Source organism: Colletes latitarsis, chromosome 1 (assembly GCF_051014445.1).
Source record: "Colletes latitarsis isolate SP2378_abdomen chromosome 1, iyColLati1, whole genome shotgun sequence".
NCBI lineage: Eukaryota > Metazoa > Arthropoda > Insecta > Hymenoptera > Colletidae > Colletes > Colletes latitarsis.
The window spans coordinates 44,615,448-44,639,551 of record NC_135134.1 but is presented as its reverse complement, the minus strand read 5'-3'; the positions used below and the strand labels follow the sequence as shown (position 1 = coordinate 44,639,551).

General features: G+C 35.4%; 4 protein-coding genes across 5 annotated transcripts; 3 read left to right on the top strand and 1 right to left on the bottom strand.

Moving 5' to 3' along the window:
- The first annotated feature begins 181 nt into the window (after positions 1-181).
- Positions 182-10,312, top strand: Stma (Protein EFR3 homolog stmA). 2 transcript variants are annotated; one of them, XM_076768519.1, is made up of 16 exons: positions 182-475; positions 4,406-4,482; positions 5,121-5,236; positions 5,476-5,638; positions 5,814-5,966; positions 6,094-6,200; positions 6,298-6,441; positions 6,517-6,595; positions 6,671-6,806; positions 6,891-7,162; positions 7,250-7,422; positions 7,480-7,840; positions 7,911-8,110; positions 8,326-8,425; positions 8,639-8,794; positions 8,865-10,312. In XM_076768519.1, the coding sequence occupies exons 1-16, from the start codon at positions 394-396 to the stop codon at positions 9,018-9,020; spliced, it is 2,475 nt and encodes an 824-aa protein (XP_076624634.1). In that variant the 5' UTR covers positions 182-393; the 3' UTR covers positions 9,021-10,312. The 2 variants fall into 2 exon arrangements, with proteins under 2 accessions (XP_076624634.1, XP_076624641.1); XM_076768526.1 differs by lacking the exon at positions 182-475 and adding an exon at positions 3,858-4,262.
- On the bottom strand, positions 10,029-12,964 carry Fkbp12 (peptidyl-prolyl cis-trans isomerase Fkbp12). The gene is made up of 4 exons (XM_076768539.1): positions 12,702-12,964; positions 12,319-12,366; positions 11,193-11,379; positions 10,029-10,623 (listed from the first exon to the last, which is right to left on the bottom strand). The coding sequence occupies exons 1-4, from the start codon at positions 12,736-12,738 to the stop codon at positions 10,566-10,568; spliced, it is 330 nt and encodes a 109-aa protein (XP_076624654.1). The 5' UTR covers positions 12,739-12,964; the 3' UTR covers positions 10,029-10,565.
- Positions 12,965-17,093: 4,129 nt separating this feature from the next.
- On the top strand, positions 17,094-18,263 carry LOC143344878 (uncharacterized). The gene has a single exon (XM_076771433.1). The coding sequence runs from the start codon at positions 17,094-17,096 to the stop codon at positions 18,261-18,263; it is 1,170 nt and encodes a 389-aa protein (XP_076627548.1).
- A 213-nt stretch (positions 18,264-18,476) lies between these two features.
- Positions 18,477-19,112, top strand: LOC143344870 (uncharacterized). Its single transcript, XM_076771420.1, has one exon. The coding sequence runs from the start codon at positions 18,477-18,479 to the stop codon at positions 19,110-19,112; it is 636 nt and encodes a 211-aa protein (XP_076627535.1).
- The last annotated feature ends 4,992 nt before the right edge of the window (positions 19,113-24,104 follow it).

Sequence of the window (24,104 nt, the reverse complement as noted above, 5' to 3'; positions counted from 1 at the left end):
GGTGGCATTGATTTACGCGGACCACGACCCTGAGGGGCAGACTCCATCAGCGTCACAGGGTTGCACACCCTTCGCTCCCTTCGGCGCGTTTTCGAGCGTCGGGGATCCTCCACCGCGCAGGCGCGTGCTCGTCGCGTGACGTAGTAGGGGAAAGTACTGTCAAGGGTGGCCTCGTGCGAGAGAAATGCGGGTTAGTGGGGCACGGGCGTCTCGACGCCGAGCGTCGGACGTCGCCGTCGGTATTACCCGCTCGATCTTTCGGGGCTGGTCTCCGCGTTCGTCACGTTTTTACGTAAGAAGCTGGGTTCCGCGGAAACAGGAATGTGAAACGATCCGAAAAGTTTTAAGTTCCTCGGTTTAAATCATCCATGGGATACATCGCCGGCTGGAAAGATGGCCATGATCAGGTGCTGTTTCGAGACGGAAGTGCCAGACGTCTTCGAGTCCCTCGCAAGCAAGTGCACTGACCCTGGCTGTGAGTCCTCGAATCAGTCTATTTTTCCCATTGGAACGTCGTGTTCGTTGGTAGTCGTTCGATTCGAATCGTTTAAACCCTTTAACGGTTCGATCAAAGTAACCGAAGCACGATCTACGAAATATTCGCTTCTCTTTAAGTTCGAAATTATTAGTGGTGAAAGATCGTACTTCTTTTTTTTATTATCTTAGAAAACCAGAAAAAAGAAACAGAAAATTTTGAACATTGCGGGCCCATGTTGTCGCGAACATTTTCTGAATATATTGTGATCGTTTTCCTGGTTAATTTGACTTCGGTGTTTGGACAATAGTGTCTTTTACAAGAAAACGATATATTATCAATATCTTTTTATGGAATATCGATGCAATCTAAAGAAGTAGCAGTTACTTGTAAATCGTGTAAATATTTTAAAAAAACTGTTTCTTATATTTATTGTCTATTTATTAATCATATCAATGTCATTCAATATCAAGTTTTGATATTGTTTAAATCACTGTTTATTACCGATCAAAATTGATATAATTGGTTTTTGTAAAAATAATAAATTAACTGTAAAAGCATGTGTCAGATAAACGTCACTGTTTTAAAAATACATAATGCCAGCAGCCTGAACAAAGTAAATGGTTTATCAGCTCCCTTCTTGAAGCTCAACAAGTATTGAGATTATTGATTATTAAAAACCTTCCACACAACTTTTCAATGAGTGAATCAAAATTTGCTTTTGCGAACAACTTTGTTCAATAGTTCTTTTTATATTTAAATATTCTTGTTATTTTACGATCGCAAATTAAAGGTAAGATATTATTCAGTTTTGTATTTTGACTAAATTAATTTAGAAAGAAGTCTTTTCCTCTTCGTGGACGAATAACTTTTATCGCGTGACCCTTATCACGCTTCGTGGTAGTTGCTACGTGTGCTTGACGCACACATTCGAATTTATCTATTTTCCGTGAACACGTTCTAAATTATACGGCTACGTAGTACCAGTGACATATTTATATTAAAAATTCTCGTAGTACATAACAAACATGAAAATCCATACTACTATCAATTTATAATTTCATCGATTTATCGACACTATAATATACCAGGCATTAATTATTAACTGTTCTTGTACATTTACAGTCCAAGAAAGCTTTCTTTCGTTATAAATTCTTAAATTTTGTACGCGTAACAGGTATAAACTTCACGATTTTTTTAAATAATTAGAACTTATTCAAACCGAACTATCAAAATTCGAATAGGTCGTGTAAGTTAAGGATTCTTAAATACGTATATAGAACATTTTCACTGCAGGTAAATTGGATATTATAAATTAAAAGGTACAGATAGTTAAAGCTTAACTACGTACATTTATTTCCATTAATTAGTTTTATCTCCGCAATTTAATCTTACCGATGTAATTTCGAAGCTTAAATGCGCAGTCTTCATTATTTATTTGCATAAGTAACACGATATGAGAATGAAATAAAATTAACTCCATTAATTTAAAAACCGGTCTAGTAATTAAATTAGTTTTCCGTAATGAATAATGATAACGCGTTTTTCATGTAATCGCCCCGCACGACCACGCTAACAGTCCTTTATTATTGATTTCCGAAGCCTCGCGTCAATATCCGGAATATCTTGCCTTTACAAACTGCTTCTGACATTCTCCCATTTCCCTTTCAAATAATTTCTCCCTAGGTCGTGAACACATTACACGAAACAGAGTACGATTGGTCACATTTACAATTCTGTAATAAAAGAAATCAAAATTAATATAACTTAAAAACAAAAAAATTAGAAATATACTTATCGACGATTACAAGGCCTGCAGAAATATTAAGTAAAATATTTAACGGAGAGATACTTGACTTCGAATGCTTTACCACTAACGTTTCGATCGAAAATACATAAAACATTCGTGGTTCGTGATGTGTTATGAAAAAATTTACAATAATCGATCGTAAAAGGAAAATGCTTTCATGAAAGCGCAATGAAAGCGATAAAAAAACAAACTAGAGAATTGTGGTGACACTTTCGACGTTAGAGGGCTACGAGCAAGAAACGATTTTCAAAAATTTTCTGACGACATCCTGCATTTCATAATTGCATTTTAATAATCCATAAATAATCCGTGAAGTATCCTTTCGCGTTCAAATGTGCCGACAGACGAAGGAGATTCTGTTAAGTAAGCCTTAGACCTATTTCAGTTATCGTCTTTTCCACGGGTCTGACGTCGAAAAGTTTTCAAAGAGTGAATTACGGTTATGCTATAATTATGGTTATGTATCGCGATAAATGACCAAATTTTAGAATAATTCGTAATTCAAAAAGGAACTTTAACAATACTGAAAGTTTAACTTTGAAATAATTATAATTAACTTCAATATTATTATTATTGTTATTGATAGAAATTCAATAAGGTACAAGATAGACCTAGCATTGCAGACGAGGTACAGAGTAGACCTAGCATCACAGATGAGAAATGGCAGGAATATTGAAATAATTAAGGAATAATAGAAAGCAAAAAACTGATACATAGAATTTTAAAAAGATGTAAAACGTAAGTCCAAGGTATGGTTCTGTTACGTTTATGATCTAAAAATGTTCATTATTAACATATCATTTAATATTATGAAGAAATATTGCATGGGATTATGAAAATTTTGTCAACTACTACCACAGACGAGGTATACGAGTAGACCTTTTACCTTATCGACTTTCGCGGCCCAATCTAACTGCCATACCGACCTGAAAATTCGGAGGTGATTTTAGCGTCCTCTTCTCATGGATGGCGGTCAATTGAGAAACTATTCACTGAATTAGTATTGATAGTCAAACAGCTGTAGTGTTGCGTAAATACATGTGAGTTGCGGTGTACGTATCAATGAGATACATCCTTAGGTATTTTAATAATCTTGAAATTTTTAAATAATCTTAATCGATTGATTACTCCAATGAAATTAATCGATTAACAAAATTTCTGTAATTTCATTTTCTGTCTCACTTCCTCTTGTGTTCATTTCTAAATCTGTTGGTAACGTTGCGAGTGACACGGAAATGGTAATGGGGCTCTAGAGCCCCAGAAAAATGGACCGAAAAAATACATTGGGTGAAAGGTCTACTCGTATACTTTGTGTGTGCTACTACTCTATTGCTAAAAATTTCCAATTCCAATAATATTATCATATTATGATACTATGAAAATGAATATTTCAATTCTTACCGCTGAACGCGCTGCAGTCTTATTTGATTCTGAGTCGATAACATTGGGTGTGACACGAAAATAGCGAGGAGGTCTTTAGTCTAATCACTTTTTAGCTTTCAAAGTCGTGAAACAGAAAGTTCTACTGTATGTCCCATCTATCCTACTTCTCATCTATGACCCTAGGTCTATCTGTGCTAAAAAACGTAATTTCAGTCGTCCCAAAATACGAATTGTGCTGCCATCCGTTACGTCGTTTTTACACTGTTGCTGTGTTAATTAATCGAAATCAATAGAAACAGAATAAATATTATCCAGCTTACCCTGTCACAGTATTAAAATTCTATCGTCATTAACAATGAATATGAATTCACGTATAAACGTATCATTTATTCATAATTTAATCTATTTACTTCGCAATTATCGCGATGATTTATAAATAACTTACCGTTGCTCGGTGGATAAAATAAAAATGTCATGCTACTAATCGTGCAGTGATTTTTCTAGTGACTCAAAATTGCACTCTATTGATAATATCAGTCGATCGAAGTCCTTTCGTGTCTCTACTGTAGTGACTCGATCCTATCGAAATGTTCGGTAAATATTTTAATTTCCTTTTGAAATATGTGTTTCTGTCAAGCATTATTCATGGCTATAACCTATTAGTGCCCGTTAATCGTTTTAGACAATTTATGGAACGTTATTTCTCGTTTGTAATCATTTCTTTCTATTTTTACTAGGTTGTTGTTGGTGCTGTTCAGCTTTACGTCCACGATACAAGAGGCTCGTTGACAATATTTTTCCGGTCAACCCACAAGTAAGTGTCTTTTCTGATTTTTGTATCGTTAATAAGTGGATATTCTTCAAACATTTATTTTAAATAAACAGATCTAGGATAATGGCTTTCTTGTTATGCAATTGAACTTGTATATATTTAAGTGTAATGCCAACGATAATGTCAGATCGAAACACGTTTCTTACACCTTGTTTACGATAAAAGTTAAATATTTATTATAATCACGAGGAACTGTATTCTTGGTTCTCTCCTGTATTTATTTTTGTGTTAATCGTCAAATGTGTTAAAGCACTTTTGATCATAAACTGTATATGAATTGCAGTAAAACTGAACATGATTGTTTATAATATTAAAAACATCTGTATGTAATTGAAATTAAAGTATAAAACATCGCTTTAATTATATTCACAAATCGTAATTTTAAATATAAAATACAAAATGTATATGTCGTTATAATAAAAATTTCATTTTATATTTCTGTAATGTTTTAGATCAATATTAGTAAAATATTAATATTATTTTTGGAATTGACTTTCAGTTATCGATACATTTTCTCAAAGCTTTCTTCTGTCATATGTTCCTGTTATAATATTAACAAAATAAGTACATAGAAATTTTAAGTAAAAACATTATTGTATATTTTATTTTTCTACAATTAGGATGGCTTGGTCAAAAATAATATGGAAAAGTTGACCTTTTATTCATTAAGCAGCCCTGAAAAATTAGATAGAATCGGAGAATATTTATTTCAAAGGGCTTCCAGAGATATTTACAGGTATAACATATACAATCTAAATAATAGGGAACGACGTATAATTAATCTGATATTTGTAAAAAGTGCATGCTCATGTGATTATCGTAAATTGTTGTTTACTTATGTTATATGCTAGTCATACGATTAATTGCATGTTATGAATAAATTACTATCCAAAGTATAGCTTTACCATCGAGACATCCTAGATATTTTTTCTGTGTTTAAGTATAAAATTTTAAATTATGTGTGGGAATTAACAGGAGAAGAAATGGATTTGTGGTAATTGCTATGGAAGCAATGGATCAGCTTTTACTAGCATGCCATGCCCAAACTTTGAATTTATTTGTTGAAAGCTTTTTAAAAATGATACAAAAATTATTGGAATCTACTGATCCTCAGCTACAAATATTGGCAACCCAATCTGTAAGTTTTAACAAACGATGTTAAATATTGATGCTCGATTATTAAACTTAAAAGTCATAGTATAACGTATTATTTTTTTTTTATTGTATGCAATTATTATCTACCATTGATATAAAAAATAATCGTATCTTTGGCATCTTTGAATTCAGTTGAACAAAGTGCTGGCTTCTTCCAGTTTGTCCGATTTGCCAACATCGAGCAAGATACGCCGTCTTATCACACACGTTACGATTTCTTTGTATCAAAGTACTCTGCAATGTGCCACTCCAATAACGATGACCCTGCGATCCGCAAGCAAATCCGACTTGCTGGAATTCAGGGCTTACAGGCATGGTTTTTATACACATTAAATAGTAAATTGACAAATTTTCGTATCATAATAAAACTTATTATATTCGTAATCATCAGTACTTTTGTTTTAAACCAATTGATCAATTTAAACTGTTTATATCTAGGGGGTCGTAAGAAAAACACTTTCAGATGATTTAGTGGAAAACATTTGGGAACCTGTTCATATGGATAAGATCGTTCCATCATTGCTATATAATATGCAAAATTCGAGGTAATGTATTGAAGAGACATTGGTATATAAACGCACTAGCATATGTGTGCAATATAAGTACTTTAATTTTTCTGCATCCATAATTCTGTTCTAATAGATATTCGAGTAAAGAAGATGCAACACCAGACAGCCCAACCGAAGAGCGGACAGATCCACCACAATTTGCGGAAACTTGTATGCGAGAACTTGTTGGGCGTGCATCGTTCGGTCATATCCGATGTGTTATTAGACCAGTTTTGAGGTTTGACAATGTTTATGAATAAAAGTTATAAACTATTACATTGAAAGAGTTATAAAATATAAAAATTATTTGCAGGCACTTAGACAATCATCAATTATGGGTTCCTAATTATTTTGCTATTCATACATTTAGGATAATTATGTTTTCCATTCAGGTTAGTGAATGAGTAACGAATTATGAATAAATAATAATTAATGAATGTATGAAAATATTAATACTTTCTTTTTAGTCACAATATTCTTATACAGTTGTGGAAGCATTAATGACGCATCTCGATGATCATTCGAAATCGTCTGCAAAAATTCGAACTAGTATTGCGGATACCTTATCCAAAATTATTTCAATTGCAGCTGGTGAAAGTGTTGGTACGTTTTAGTGTATAAAAAAAAGACATTATTCAAAATAAAAAAATTAGTTTTAATGTTATTAAAAATAAAATAATTTTTAAGGTCCATCCGTTCTGGAAATAATAAATTCTCTACTATCTCACCTCCGAGTTAGTGTAACAAGGAACCAACCATCTAGTAGCGATGAACAGTTGTATCAAGAAGCACTTATTAATGCTCTTGGAGAATTTGCAAACCATCTTCCAGATTATCAGAAAATAGAAATTATGATGTTTATCATGAGTAAAGTTCCATATAGTCAACCGGATCGTATAGTCTCGGTTGGAAAAGGAGATGTATTACTTCAAAGTATTCTTTTAAAATCTCTTTTAAAGGTAATTTATGTGTTGTTTACTTTAATACGGGTAGAGTATATATTATTTGATGCATTTATTATAAAATACATTTTTCATTGTCTTTAGGTCGGCACAAAATATCAAACTATACATTTAAATACAACATTCCCACCAAGTTTCTTGGAACCATTATTAAGGATGTCGCTCGCAGCGGATGCTGAGATGCGACTTTTAGTACAAAAGATCTTCCATACCTTAATTGACAGACATCAAAATATTACGAAACTCGCAAAACCTACGTAAGTTATCATTAATCAGTTCTTTAATTTTTACTACTTACGACTATATTTTCTTAGAGTAAACGTGGCGCCACTTGATCTTACTATTGAAAAAGCATCCAGACCAGATGTGATTTTCATTCGGAAACATGGCTCTGAAATCTATTTAGCGCTTTATGAATCATTAGAATTGACAAGTAACACGGTAGAAAATGTGGAATCTATATACACAACGTTGGCATTACTTGCTGTAGAATTGGCTTCTGAAGAAACGGTATTAGAGCTACTAAGATTAGTGCTGAGTCTTCAAGATTTGGCTTTAACAAGTGGTCAAATCAGCGTTTCGCTCAAATTTAACTTGCACACAATTGTCATCAGTTTGCTTGTATTAATATCTTACGTTTGTAATATTACTTCGCTCATGGATTATGCAAACAAAGTAAGTTATAATTTACTCAGTGTATCGGTATATTGTAATAATATATTATGTCTAATTTATACGTTTCAAGATTGTAGAAATACGGCGGAAAGAGGCACCACATCTGTTGCCCGATTTGCAATCTCAATATGATCCCGGTTTATCTTCTAGATTAGCACCAGTTCTTTTAGTTGATCAAGCTGTTCTAAGCGAATGTTTGAAAGGAGCTGGTCTGGACAGTGGGAAGCTACAACAGGGATCTGGTTATAGCAGTACTTCGTTACAACATCGGTAATATAAATAACAATATTTTAACATGTTCGCTGCCATTATTTAGTTTGAAAACCGTTCATCATAAATCACGCTATATTCGTAATACTTCTATTAAATTTAGTACATGTTTTCGATCATGAAATAGAAAATCGTTTTCACCAGAATTGACGCGACACACGTACGTGATGTTTGATAGCGAAAGTGTTACATTCTTTTTCTCATAACATTTTTAGACATTCGTGGGTTGATAGTGCCGGTCGAAATTCATTAGCAGATATTAATTCTGGTGCTACGGAATTGGATAGTGGTGGCTCATCTCCTGGTGTACAGAAGGTACATTTTTTATTTATAGTTTTAAGTTAGATTAAATAAAAAAAAATTTGATTGGGCGCTATATCGACACAAAAAGTATTTTAATCACATAGGCCTTACTAATTTATATTCTGTTTGTAGTCGAATACTTATAAATATTCGCATGTTATATTCGATAGCTATGTATAATTACATTACATTTTGTTAATTTTTTTTTGTGCTTATATTTCATAGAAATTGCTAGGAGAAGAGTTAACTTTCGAAAGTATGAAACGAATTCTAACAGAAAATAATAGTAATCACGCGGTGGAAGGAGAAAAGCGATTACAATTATCGCACTTCTTTAGAAACGCACCATTCCAAGATTTGGTGTCAAAAACACAACCAAAGGTATAAACAATATAAATTGCTGACTGGGAAAGTACAAAGATAAATTTTAATATCGCGGATAACTTTACAGCATGATGTTCTTCAGAGTAAATTATCAGAAATATTTAATACGTTGGCCGTCGATCCTCGGAATACAACTCAACCAGGCGGACCACCGACAGATGCCAAACCTAATCAAGCACCACCAGCTTATGAAATACACTTTCCCGAGTTGTTTGTTTATTAAAATAACATATTTTTGTAACAGTGTTAATCCTTTCGCTGCTAAATGTGTACATATACTTCACCACAAGTTACGCTCAAATTGCAAAGAACATATAAATATAGTGATGAATTGTATTTGATTCACTATTTTATCTTCATATTTAATTGATAAATGTTGTTATCGACAATACATATGAGGTAACATTATGTAGTATTGTTTTCTGTGTACAGTGAGAGTAAACGCTTTTAGAATTAGGTACGCAGACGCAGCAGCGAAAGAACTAATAAGTTTTATGTTATATTAGTCAAATGTCAATTATAATTGCGTTAATTTATTTATATATTTTTCATGAAGATATGTAAAAAAATGGTTTTATATATAGTGCATTTTTATGACTTTAATGGGTCATAATATTTATTTATATTATGTACGTTCAGTTATACATATGTATATAGACATACGTATGCGTTTTTAATTTATGTAAAAATTGTTATTGCTTACTTCCAGTAATAGGTAATTAGTATTACTTTCATTTTGATAAACTTGTTGCATATTATATTTGTAAAAATGCTTTAAATAAATCAAAGAATACAATGAATAATTCGTGACATCGTGTAAACTAGTGGTGTGCAATTCGTGTCGTAATGCCATCTATAATGTCTAACACTGATATAGTTTAATGTTAGTGTCATGCTACTGATAAGCTAAATAATAATATATTCCTAAGGTTGTCTCATCGAAAAAATTGGTTTTATCGCTTGCACACCACTGGTATGAATTGTATAAAAATGTATCAATATTATAGGTAGGAATAACGTATAAATGATAAAATATTCGCATTATGAAAGAGTTATTTGTTTAAGTTGTATCCAAAACATGTTCAGCTTATATAAAATCATAATGTCTTTCACTTCTTAATTTTACCTGCTACATTACTTTTTACATCATTTTTGAGCATGTATAAAATCAAAAATTAGAAAATCATAATTATAGTGCAAAAATGTTGATTGTAGGTTAATAAACACACGCTTTGTGACAAGACAATTTTTTATTGAATTTTTTCGTGTAAAGGTTCATACTATTACAATATCAGTACAATTATTCTTCTTTGCGTTATTGAAAGATTTTGAACAAAATATCCAGGTGATTGTTTACCAAGTACTAAGTAATTGGAGTGAACACAGGTATCGGATTATATATCAAATACTTTAAGATTTATTTAATTCAATTACTCATAGTAGAAATGCAGTTGATTATCATCAAATTATGTAATGTATATGGTAATCTTATTAGTACATAAAAGTATGCAAAAAGTGTTCTTAAATTCCACACCAATTGATCATTTGACATTTGTGTACAATTGTAATTTATAGTTTATATAATTGTGCAACAGTGGAACATAGAATTAATATCTTAAATTTCTTCATTCATATGAGCAATCGAATTAATATTAGTATGTGAGACATACCACTTATGCAATGACTACTTAATATAATGCAATTTGAAGCGTTTAATTATCAGTGGTTCTGATGTGTGTAGTCAATTTGGTATATCCTGAAACATTCTTCAAGTCTCCACCTTCAACAACTCCACATCAAAGATAAGAACACTGTCTGGTGGAATAGTGTGTCTTTGTCAAGGATAATACAACAGTATAATTTATGTCATTAATAAAATTAACTTTTATATAAAATTATTAAATTGAAACCATTATATTGGTTCGGAAACGATTTTATAAGGTTTAATTTCTTACTGTTTAGTTATTTTTTATTGATATAAATTCTTATAATTCAGAATTTTTAGCCATTTTATAACGCGTTAACAAAACAAATGTAAATTAAAAAAATTCAATGGATGTTGATTTAATATTAATACCCGCCCAATGCAAAATTTTGAAAAAATTTATTTATATATTTTTAAAAGCATGCAAAATGCACATTTTGACATGGAATAACAGCAACGCGAACGTCCCCCTTGACACTAAAACGATTAAGAATAATCTTATAAGTTCATTTTATAACTACACGCGATGAAATATATTATATTTCAACCAAACTTCAACAAAAATAAAAATTTGAATATTCATTAAAATACCTAATACTAAACTTTGTTCTTTATGCAGTCTTTTTTTTTAAGCAGAGTTGTTACTATAATTAAAAATGCTGTAAATTTCTACTTCATATTAAAGGATATACTCCAGGATGTCCTCGGAGACCATAGGCAAAGTCTGGTGAACAAGTTAACTTAGCACGTTCTCCGACACACATTTGAGCAACACCTTGGTCCCACCCTTTAATAACTTCTCCTTTACCTATTCTGAATTTAAATGGCATCCCACGGTCTCTGCTAGAGTCGAATTTTTTCCCATTCAGGAAGGTACCTATCAGATAATTAATGTAAATAACTTAAAATTTCTTAGCAAATGATTCTATAGTGATTACAAGTAATTCTATTTTGAGTGACATACATTTTAGTTTTGCTATAAAATCTCGATATAAATTATAATTTGCCAGTTTATTAACCACTTAACATTTATAAGTATAATTGAACATGTCTATAATTTATTTCTCCATTAATTCAAATTAATCCAGACATTTGTAAATATATATGTTATGTTTAATTTTAGCCTAAATAAATTTACTACAAATTTTTGATAATCAGAGTTATATTTAATTATTTATATTATTTATATTTAATTATATTTATGAATTTATTAATTTATTCTCTACTGTTTCTGTGTTAGTTTGATCATAAATACATTTCATTTGCTATTGTTATGATAAATAAAGATACTTGATGATCATGTTTCATAGCTTTATTATTTATTTATAATTTTTTTTGTATTGACTTTATTGTGGCTTACACAAATAAATGTGGTACTACTAATGAAATCAAAATATTATTATTCAAACTATGACATAATTTTATGCTTTACTTTATGTTTTTAAATTTTTTAATAAGCAATAAGTTATGTATGGAATAAATACCTACTTTCAATTATCTTTTTAAGACCCAAAACTTTTCTTCAACAAAATAAATATTTTATATTGAACCTTAAATAGACTATTTTGAGAAAATTTTTATGTATTTGATCTTTTATAATAATTTAAAATCTAAATTTATATAACCATTGATCTCAACAAAAATGTGAACATTAAACAGTCCACAATTCCATACAATATTTTACACAAAATAATTAATATTTAATAAGATTATATACGAATATGTAACAAAATTTTATATAAAATGTATAACAAATTTATATATAATATACTTTCAATATACAACTTGATTCGGAAATGCTATTAAACACGTTTACCTGTATAATGGACAATTACAGTCTGCCCCCTTTTCGGATATGTCTGACCTGAACACACGAAACATGATTAAGAGAAAAATTACATTATACACGAAACGTACTAATTTTGTAAGAATTTATACATTCGTCGAACGTATTAACTAACAATCGAAATCACCTTATTTGGAAAGGACCATAAACGAAGCACGCTTTTCATAGAATTTTAGGTTGTAAATAAATCGCGTCGACACGACTTTACAGCATATTTTAATTGCAACATGATTAATGAGATCCAATCGAAATAAGATAGAAAAAAAATAGGTGGGACTCGAATCAGAAAGAGAGGAGGAACAAACGTATAAGAAAAGTGAAAGATTGCAGAATATCGTGCACAGAATAATTACCGTCTCCAGGAGAGATAACTTCCACATCCACGCCCATAACTACGTATTTTCTGTTACAGATATTGGACCCTCAATGAAGAGGCGAATAAATCCTGTTATGAATACCCGGCTGATTTATACCGGTAAGTAGAATTCACATAAACGTGGTCTTTGTGGCCGAAAAAAACGAATACCAGTCCAATGATGTTCGGTTAATATAACAAGGTATCTGAAGGTACCCTCAGAAAAGAAATTTTAACTGGAAAAGCCGCCAACAGGTTCGCTACTATATGATGGCTTCCGGTTAACGTGCGTCGATCGATGCTAACATTTCCGATCGCGGCAAATTCGAAACAAAAATTTCTTTGTTTCTTCATATATATTTTACATAATAAAATTATTACAGCGTGTTACGATTCTCGTCTTTACTATAGTATGTTAGGACTCCCGTCTACATGTTTTCGATCTTGTCTTGTATGGTTAAAATAGGTTGAAAATGCAGTCTGTAAAAAACCCCACATTGTTGGAATTTGCTTGGTGTAAAAAGTATTTTTTGAACATACCATGTTTTATGATAAAACATAGTATGGTAAAGTGATCGTATGCAGAGATCGTATCTAATCGTATGTAGAGATGCCAGATTGAGCACCGGGTGTACTACTCACGCTATGCCAGAGATGCCAGAAAGGCAACGAAGGTGCTCTTTCACACTATGTCAAATTACGCGTACGTGAGCTGGTGGAGTTTCGGAAACCCGACAAAGGCAAAATGACGCATGCCCTCTTTCTCGATTCTCCCAAGTTGCCCGAAGTAATTTTAGACCGCCTTGTGAGAGTCGAGAGAGAAAGGCTCACATTTGCCTTCTCGCTCTTGAACAACTAATATCCGACCTCCCGTCAACAGGTCTCCACTGGCCTCTGCTGACCGCTGCTGACCACTCCTAGAATTTCTGACAACGTATAACGATTACGACTGGCTACTGTTAGTCTCTCCCAGACTCTGCTGGCCTCTGCAGACCACCGCTTATATTTCTGACAACGTATAACGATTACTACTGACTTCTGCCTGCCTCCGCTGGACTCTGCTGACCGCTACTGACCACTCCTGATACTTCTGACAACGTATAACGATTACAACTTGCTACTGCCTGCCCCTGCTGGACTCTGCTTGCCACTGCTTGCCACTGCTAGCCTCTGCTGACCACAGCTGACCACCCCTGATGCTTCCGACAACGTATAACGATTACTACTTGTTACTGCTTACCCCTACTGGACTCTACTTGCCTCTGCATGCCTCTGCTGGCCTCCGTTGGCCTCTGCTGACCGCTGCTGACCACTGCTGACCATCGCTTATATTTCTAGCAACGTACAACGATTACTACTGGCTACTGCCAGCCTCTGCTGACCTCTACCAGAATCTCCCGACCTAAGCTGGCATCTGCCAACATCTCCCGACGTCAGCTGACCATCGCTGACCACTGCTGACCGTTGCAGACAACTTGTGACATGATATAATATAATATAATATGTTTATATGTATTAAAGTTTTGTATAATGTAAATCTGTGGCAATAAATGATATAAATTTAAAGAATTCGATGTGTTTTCATCATTTTTTACCTTTCTTTCCCTCTCCAGATCATTCCCTTAGTTATAAGACTCGATCGACACTCCGTATCTTTAAAAATTTTCTAAGTTCTTCGGAAAGATTTCAAATCTCCCGCCGCTAGAAAATTTCTGCGAATTTCTAAGAATTTCTGAAAATTCTCGGATTCCCTGAAAACGACCGAAGCAAAGGTAAAATAAAATTAATACTGAACCTACTGTACAGCATTTTATATTATCGATCATTTTCTTCGTTGAATTATTTTCAGTTGGCTGAGAAAACAAAGTCAACAATATTTTTGCAAGTTTTTAGAAATTAAAACTTTATATTATTATACCAGAAACGTGTATTGTATAATTATAGTCAACATCTTATTATTTGTTTTACGTTATTTATGAAAGACAGAAATTGGAAGAATTCTATTTCACACTTCAAATTAACAAAATAAAATATTTTATTTATTGGAAAAATTCTTTAAAATAGTATTTTATTAGAATTTTACTGAAAAATTGTTTCTGTTATATGTAATTTATTACTAAGAAATAAAATAAAGTACTTGATTACAAGTAAATACAATTTATTTACTGTTTTTCAGAGAATCTAGTATTTGCAAAATGTATAATTTAAATTATGGTTCTATTATGCATTCTATTGTTATGTAGAAGTGTAAAAAAAGTTACATATACAAGTATAAGATGCAAATACGCTTCATTTACTTATAACATTCTAACTAAAAGTTTCAATCCGGTATCTCTACTACAGAGGTAATTACGGGGTGAAAATCATTTTTTGGTTTATCCTTAATATCTCCCGTTCTACTCAATTAAAGATTATGAAAAAAATCATGGTTATTCTATCGATTGATGTACATGTTTGAGAATTTTTTCAGAATTTTTGGATGCAAATTCGATTTTTAAAAAATTCGAAAATATTTTAACCGCCGATTTTTTGTCGAAGTTATCAAGTGACCACATTTGTTTTTATACAGTATAAAGCTCTCAAAAGAATTAGTAATCCCTAATTTTTTCAGATTTTTCGAAGGTGTGGAACGTAATCAAAAAAATAAAAAATGATTAAAAAATAGTGAAAAAGCTTTATATTGTCTTAATTACTTACGTGACCATGCTCATATTTTTACAGCTATAGCATAACATTATGACTATTAATGCGTAATTTTTTCAGATTTTTTGGAAAAGTGCATTATTGTTAAATAAATATGAATTCATATTTCCTACTTCTTCATACCAAAAAAGGCCGCACATGCTTTCAAAATAGATATAATTAAAATATATTTGTTTACACACTTTGTTAACTGGTCGCTAGATGTAGTTTCAAATATGTACCTGTGATACTGGACTCCTGTTGATTAGAACCACTACGGCGCGGCGCGATGCGCTGATCATTTTGGTAGAGCATCCTTGTGTATATAATATATAAAATTAATATTATAATATGTATAATATATATTATAATGAAGTTTTTTAAATATTTCTTAAATATTTTTGCTTTAATTAAAATAACTGATCTAAACAAGGTTTACCTGCTATTATTATTAACCGATTTACGCGACTTCCCAGAAATGACCGAACAAGATCTAAAAATATTTTTTACGGGATCGTATCAATTTTCCCAAGCAATATCCTATCTTGCGAACGAACACAGGATTCAGAATCGCAACATAGGAAATCGATCTGGAGCAAGGTGTAAGGAAATTGTATCATGATCTAAATGATTGTTCGAATAGAAATACATATTTAAAATATTAAAAGTTCTTCCGCCCGATGCGGAACAATCATACCGGCCGAACGTTCCCAAAATCGGGCCGTCTGCAATCGGTTGAAGGAATCGGGCCGGGTGCAAAAATCAATAGCGAGCACGTGTCGTGGAACGTAGTTTCGAAAGATCGAGAACGTTCCGCGGCACGCGCGCGCGAGAATTTTGCACCCGGCTTGAAGAAAAAAACGGACGATCGGGAAAAGGCGTATAAAGACCGGACCGCGATCGCCCGGACGAGACTACGTCTGTCGACGTCAGTCTACGTCAGTCTACGCCAGTCTACGCCAGTCTACGCCAGTCTACTCCAGTCTACGCCAGTCTACGCCAGTCTACGCCAGAAATCAAATTGAAATCAGTTATTTTTCTATTAAATTAGCGGAATAACGCGAGTCGCGACGATACGCTACGAGTCGCGAGATTTTTCATGGTCCTTCGAGCCGGATTCCAGTGACGGGTGTACGATAGACTCCTTTTAAGAAACGTTAAATGACACATTCGTTCGAAGTGTAACAATGATTGTGCTGAACAAGAAAGAGAAGGAGCACAACACTCGCGGAATCCAGTCAACGGCAATTCTACGGACAAAGGCAGCAGCCATTACCAACTGGAATCATCCATCAAGGACAACGAACGGTTCAGGTTGAACCAGCCATCGTGAGATCCAGTCAAAGGTAGGCTCGCACTTTAGATTTGCCAATCATCCAGCTGTCAAATATTTCCTTGTATCGTGTCAAATTCCTACCGTATCGAAATGGAATCTCTAAGTGAGAACGCATCCAGCAGCGCCTCCGCGCATATTCGTGATCTTAAAATCAAGCGTCGGACCTTTAAGAGCCAGATGACACAGTTCGGAAACTGGATAGAAACCTACGTGGATTCCACCAAAGAACGCGTGAAATTGCGAGATCGTATCGGAAGGTTACGCAGTCAGTTCGAAACTTTCAACCGTATTCAGAGCGAATTGAGCTCGTTAGGAGATTTTGAAGAAGAGTAAGAAGAGCGTCAAACAACTACAGACCATTTCGACGACGTAATGGCCACCGCGGTCGTTTTGTTCGAAAGATTAGAGGCACGCGCTACACAGGCTTCACCCGCGAGCAGCAATTCGCCAACCCCTTCTTCTTCCGCGTACGCGCTCTCGGTGAATTTACCGAAAATCGATTTACCGAAATTCGATGGTCGTATCGAAACATGGATCACGTTCAAGGACGCGTTTCATACATTGATTCATACGCAACCGGGGTTGAGTAAAATTCAAAAGTTGCATTATCTCCGACTATCATTGTCCGGAAGAGCTGAAGCCGCAATCGGAGCTTTCAGCATCACCGAGGACAACTACGAAGCCGCGTGGAAACATCTGATGGAAATTTATGATAACAAACGTGCGCTCGTGTTACGTCACGCCACGCTCTTACGCGACACCCCCGCGATGCCAGACGATTCATCAGAGTCGATACGCGATCTAGCAAATCACATGCAACTGCATATTCGCTCGTTGCAAGCACTCGGTCGATCGCCAAACGATATCGCGAACGATCTAATGGCGAGCATTCTAATCGCGAATATGGGAACGGAAACGAGAAGATCGTGGGAGCGCACCTTGTCGGACACGGAGGTACCGAAAATCGACGACCTTTTCAAATTCCTTCACAACGCGTCGCACCAGTCAAAGGAGTACGGAACAGACAACAAACGCTCGTCCACATACAGCGACTCGGTGAACAAACCGCGAGCAACCCCGACGCGTAATCCAACCGGTTATCCGCGATCGCAGCCACCGATGCCAAAACGTCAAGTTTATTTGACAAACACTGCGCGAAACACTCCAACGCCGCCGTGCTCCTCTCATATGCAACGACGGTCAACGCCGCCGTCATCTCCACGTTCGCAACGACGGTCACCCCCTTCGACGTCTCCACGTGCTCAACGCCGATCAACGCCGCTGTCGGGACCGAAACGAACGGGATACGCCGACGTAAAATGCTCCGTGTGCGAGAGATCGCACGCTATATACCAATGTCCACGATTTTTAGATGCAACGGTACCGCGTCGCATTGAAATCGCTCGTAAGGCACATTTGTGTCTCAATTGTTTGCAACCGGATTACCACACGGAAGACTGCAAGGCCGGAAGATGCCGTGTGTGCAATCAGCGGCACAACACGAAGCTGCACCAGGATCAGCATCCGGAGTCCGAATCCTGACTACGATCGACCGTCAGAAGGTCCGATCTTTCGAGGGCCGCCAACTTCGCGATCAACGGATCGACCACCGATTTAATGGCCACCGCGATCGTACAAGTACTAGATCGCGACCGAAAACCGATCGAATGTCGGACCCTAATTGATACGTGTTCGACCGCGAATTTCATTACCGATAACCTGGCAACGAGATTACGGCTTCCAACAAAGGAAAATATGATAACGATTGAGGCGTTGAACCAGTTGAACACGATCACGAATAAATTGGTTTCAACCACCATCAAATCGCGACTTTCCAATTATCAGCGGGAATTAACGTTCTTCACGATTCCACGAATCGCCGGACCAATACCGGACGAGCAGATCGATCGTGCTCGATTTACGATACCGGCGAACATCAAGCTCGCGGACCCGCAATTCCACCAACCAGCACATGTGGATATGTTGATCGGCACGGGTCCTACACTATCCTCGCTCAGCATCGGCCAGCATCGATTTTCTCCTCGCGGTGGACCTGATCTGGTCCTCCAAAAAACGCAATTTGGATGGATCATCGGGGGGAGCGTATCAACAACTGCCACGCGTAACAGACAGCGAACACTGCTTACCACCCCAACCTTGGACCTTCAAAGGTTCTGGGAGTTGGAAGAGGTTCCCGAAATGCGACACCTTTCCTCCGAGGAACGACAATGCGAGCAGCATTTTCGGGATCACGTCATGCGAGACAACACCGGCCGTTTCATCGTCGCGCTTCCATTTAACGAAAAGAAGATGCAACTCGGCGAATCTCGATCGCGCGCCTTGAACCGTCTTTTTCCTTCGAACGCAGATTCCGACGAGATCCAGAATTGAAACGGGAATATTCGGAAGTCATAAAAGAATATCTGGAACTAGGTCACATGAGTGAAGTAGAGCCTCGCAACACGGAAGGTTTCTACCTACCCCACCACGCGGTCAAAAAACCGGCCAGTACGACAACCAAGATTCGTGTCGTTTTTGACGGATCCGCAAGGTCCAGCAGCGGACTATCATTAAACGACACCCTTTTAACTGGACCGACGATTCAAGACATCTTCGCACTCCTAGTCAGGTTTCGATCGCACACATATGTCTTGACTGGAGACATTGAGGAAATGTATCGTCAATTTCTCGTAAGACCCGAAGATCGCCGGTACCAGCGAATATTGTGGCGAGACAACGACAACAAGGTAAAAACCTACGAACTCAACACCGTCACGTTCGGATTATCTCCCGCACCGTTCCTCGCCATCAGGAGCATTCACCAGTTAGCGAATGACGAAAGAGTTGAGGCACATTAAATTCTCGTCCACTAATTCCTCTGTCATCTGATCCCAACGATCTTTCCGCATTGACTCCTGCCCATTTCCTGATTGGCAATTCTTTGACGAGCATACCCGAGATCGATTTCAGTAACATTCCCAGCAATCGGTTGTCAAATTGGCAACATATTCAGAAGGTTAAGCAGGACTTCTGGACCAAGGTGGACCAAGGGGTCGCACAAGATCAAGGAAGGATCCCTGATCATCTTCCACCATTACAATGGCATCTCGGACGAGTCGAGAAGGTGCATCTAGGAGCGGACGGCATCATCCGGACGGTCACCGTGCAAACCGCGAATGGCGTCTACAAGCGGAACGTCCGACAATTAGCGCCACTACCGAGTGTAGAATCGGAATAATAGTGTAAAATCATTTAGACTCATTCCTAGGATTAAGATAAAGACTCAAATGTAGCATTAGGTAATATATCGTCGCGATTAAGGTTGATCGATCATAGCGATCAACGGGGGGGAGCATGTTCCGCCCGATGCGGAACAATCATACCGGCCGAACGTTCTCGAAATCGGGCCGTCCGCAATCGATTGAAGGAATCGGGCCGGGTGCAAAAATCAATAGCGAGCACGTGTCGTGGAACGTAGTTTCGAAGAATCGAGAACGTTCCGCGGCACGCGCGCGCGAGAATTTTGTATCCGGCTTGAAGAAAAAAACGGACGATCGGGAAAAGGCGTATAAAGACCAGACCGCGATCGCCCGGACGAGTCTACGTCAGTCAACGTCAGGCTACGTCAGTCTACGCCAGTCTACGCCAGTCTACGCCAGTCTACGCCAGTCTACGCCAGTCTACGCCAGTCTACGCCAGTCTACGCCAGTCTACGCCAGTCTACGCCAGTCTACGCCAGTCTACGCCAGTCTACGCCAGTCTACGCCAGTCTACGCCAGTCTACGCCAGTCTACGCCAGTCTACGCCAGTCTACGCCAGTCTACGCCAGTCTACGCCAGTCTACGCCAGTCTACGCCAGTCTACGCCAGTCTACGCCAGTCTACGCCAGTCTACGCCAGTCTACGCCAGTCTACGCCAGTCTACGCCAGTCTACGCCAGTCTACGCCAGTCTACGCCAGTCTACGCCAGTCTACGCCAGTCTACGCCAGTCTACGCCAGTCTACGCCAGTCTACGCCAGTCTACGCCAGTCTACGCCAGTCTACGCCAGTCTACGCCAGTCTACGCCAGTCTACGCCAGTCTACGCCAGTCTACGCCAGTCTACGCCAGTCTACGCCAGAAATCAAATTGAAATCAGTTATTTTTCTATTAAATTAGCGGAATAACGCGAGTCGCGACGATACGCTACGAGTCGCGAGATTTTTCAAAAGTTATGAATTTTCTAGGTTATCGAATAATATTTGAAACAATCTAGAAAATTGCAAAGTTCTCGAGTTACTTTATTTGTTTAACGGAATTTTTTTTGTTCTTTTCTCTGCACGATAATTAGGCTACTGCAGCGTTTACGATAGTGACAATGTTCAAATCAAGGTTATGTAAGGTCATCACAAATTAACGATCGTTTGTAACCGAGTTTGTTTCAATCTCCTGGTTCAATAACGTTTTTCTATCATATTTATCACTGGTGCCAGAAAAAATGTTAATTGATCACGCGATCAATAGTCATTAATACTATTTGTACCAAAAATTGTCTTTATACAAATAACTTTTTACAAATAAATTTTGTCTAGATACAAATAACTGTGGCGAAGTTAAAGAAAAGTCAGAACTTCGATCAAAGAAAAATGAATAAACTTAGAAAATAATTTCAAGTTAAAATTTTAAAAGGTGGTTTTTGACAATTTGAATACAAATAAGTATAAAATTATGGTAATTATTCAAAATAATGGCCGCCTCATCGGTTTGGATGATATCGAAATATGTTGAAGATTTCAATATTCTAAGCAACTTTCCTTAAACTTTCCAAAAACGTTAACAAAATATAATTTCCCTCATACTTCATTCTATCATATAAATATCTGCAACTGTCTTTAGTCCTTGATACTAAACACCATTTCTTGATTCGGATTATTAGTATACATGTGATAAGGAGACAGATAATACGTTTTACATTTAAAGTGTACGAATCGCTAGAGTAATACCAAATGTAGCTATAATGAAGTTATACGAATTTTTGATTATATACGATAATTATGATAATTTAATGTGTACATATTGTAACACATATTATATAAAAAACCGGTTAGGCCTGAGTTAGTTGCGAAGGGGGATTTGGAGGGGGGGCTAACCCTAGGATTAGGCCCCTACACAAGTTCCGACCCACAACTAGGAGGGCCTCGCCCCCCTCCCCTTGACACTCAAATTAATACTAACGGCATTAGAATTTAATTTTATAGAGAATCAATTTTTCGCAAATCTCTCAAAAACTAAAACCGAACGGCGGAAACATGTATAGGGAAAAGTTCCGAATTATTACTAAAATTATTAATACGAATTAAGTTATTTTTCATATTTTATATTTTCAAATTTGGAAAATAACTTTATGTTAAAAATTTTAATTCTATCAACAGTTTTGGTAGGAATAGTGTTGAAAAACATTAAAATTTACTTAAGGTCGTGTAATCCTAACAGGGAAAGGTTTGGGGTGAATAATTTCTATATTGTTGTATTCAGAAACGTAACATTTATTATTAGTGCAAAGAAATAAGAATTCAAATTCGTATGGATGATATCTCCGTACAGAAAAATTCGAAGGTTCGATCGTACAAATTTAGCAGAATTTATATAAATAATAAGCTCAGCTTAGTTTCGTGTTTAATGGCTGATAAGAATTCCACTTGCGACTCGTGATTCAATTAGAAAGTTAAGAAAAGATTTATAACATAGGAAAATTTTTATTTTTCGTGTAAACTTTGTTCTATTCAAAATTGATAAATTATGGATGATTGGAAAAGCTAGACTCTACTAACGAGTGCCCTAAGATTACCACACATTACAATATACAAATAATAGTTGATACAATTCACAAGATAATCATAAAAGCCAGTTACAATGGTCGCATAATAAAAAAAAAACACATCTTATAACCTTCGAAATATAGTAATATTCTGTAGTAAATTAAATATTTTTCATTCGTTTAGAGGCACTAAGGTAGAAAGCCGAATACACGAATGGAATTGAAAAATTTAGAGTGCCCAAGCACATTGTTGAAACTTCGTAGTTTGTATTTGTACTTATAACAGTGGTGAACATGTTTTGCTTATGAACAAAAAATAGAAACAATAAATCAACTAGATTAGTCTTTATTCGTTTATCTTCTAGAAAACTAGTTTTCGTATCCCACAAAAACTGCACCTTCAAATTGATAGTTGGGTCATTTCACGTCAAATCGATCCGCTTTTTTTCTTTGATATTTCGGATTTTGTTCAAAATTAAATATGACGTAGTCCATACGACATTAGAGATAATTTAAGTCATTATTCTATTGATTTCAAATTTGTTTAAAAAATACAGGTTTCTGAAGTTTACAACTTTGATGAAAATGGGTTATAATTAGGAATATTTATCTCGTAAACTATTCATCGTTTTGAGATGTTTTATTTTAGTTTAATTTATCAAATGGAAACTGGCCTTCCTAAATGAATTTTGTCGTCGATGAAAATTAATACGGTCTATAGACTTAGATTATCTCTAATGTATGGATTACGTTATATTCAATTTTGAATAAAATTCCAGACATCAAAGAAAAAAAGTGATCGATTTGCCGTAGAATGACACAGTTACAATTCTACTGGCATAACATACTTATTATATTAAGAGCTATACTTAGCTCTTAATTATTATTCTAACTGTACAAATGCCAATTTTATTTGCGAATTTATTTCGTTTCTTCGTTGGGAATAGTAACGAATCAGTAATAAAGAAACACTGGATTAACTAATCATTCGTAATAAATTAGTAGCAACAGAAAATGCAACTAATTATTAAATCGTGACTAAGGAAAATCCTTAACATCGAGACTGATATGATAAAGAAAATTAAGTATTTGCAATAATTGTTTAGAACAGAAGGTTGTTGAATGGGAAAAAAATTGCTAAAGCTTGCAAATGGAACTTAACTTCCATTGCATTCGCTTTCAGTGTGAAATGCAGAGAGTGAAACACTTGAAAAATTGATCAAATTGAAATTAAGTAAAGATAGATCAAATGGAATGTTTGAAAAGATTTTTTAATATTAATATTGTAATACATACAGTGCAAAATTAAATTATTGTAATTTTTTGCATTTATCTCTCAGAATCTACAATTTTTATGTTCATTTTGTAAAAAGAATGATATTTGAAGTGATAATTTAAAATACTTTGCTCCATGGAATGAAAACCTGTATATGTATCATTTTTTTTTTTTTAGTATGGTATCATAATGGGATTACTGTGATTTATTGACAATTTTTACAGTAAATATAAAATGCATATTGTTTATTCTATCTAGTACCATTTTAGTGATATTAATTTCAACACTAAAAGGTAATAACAGAATAAAAC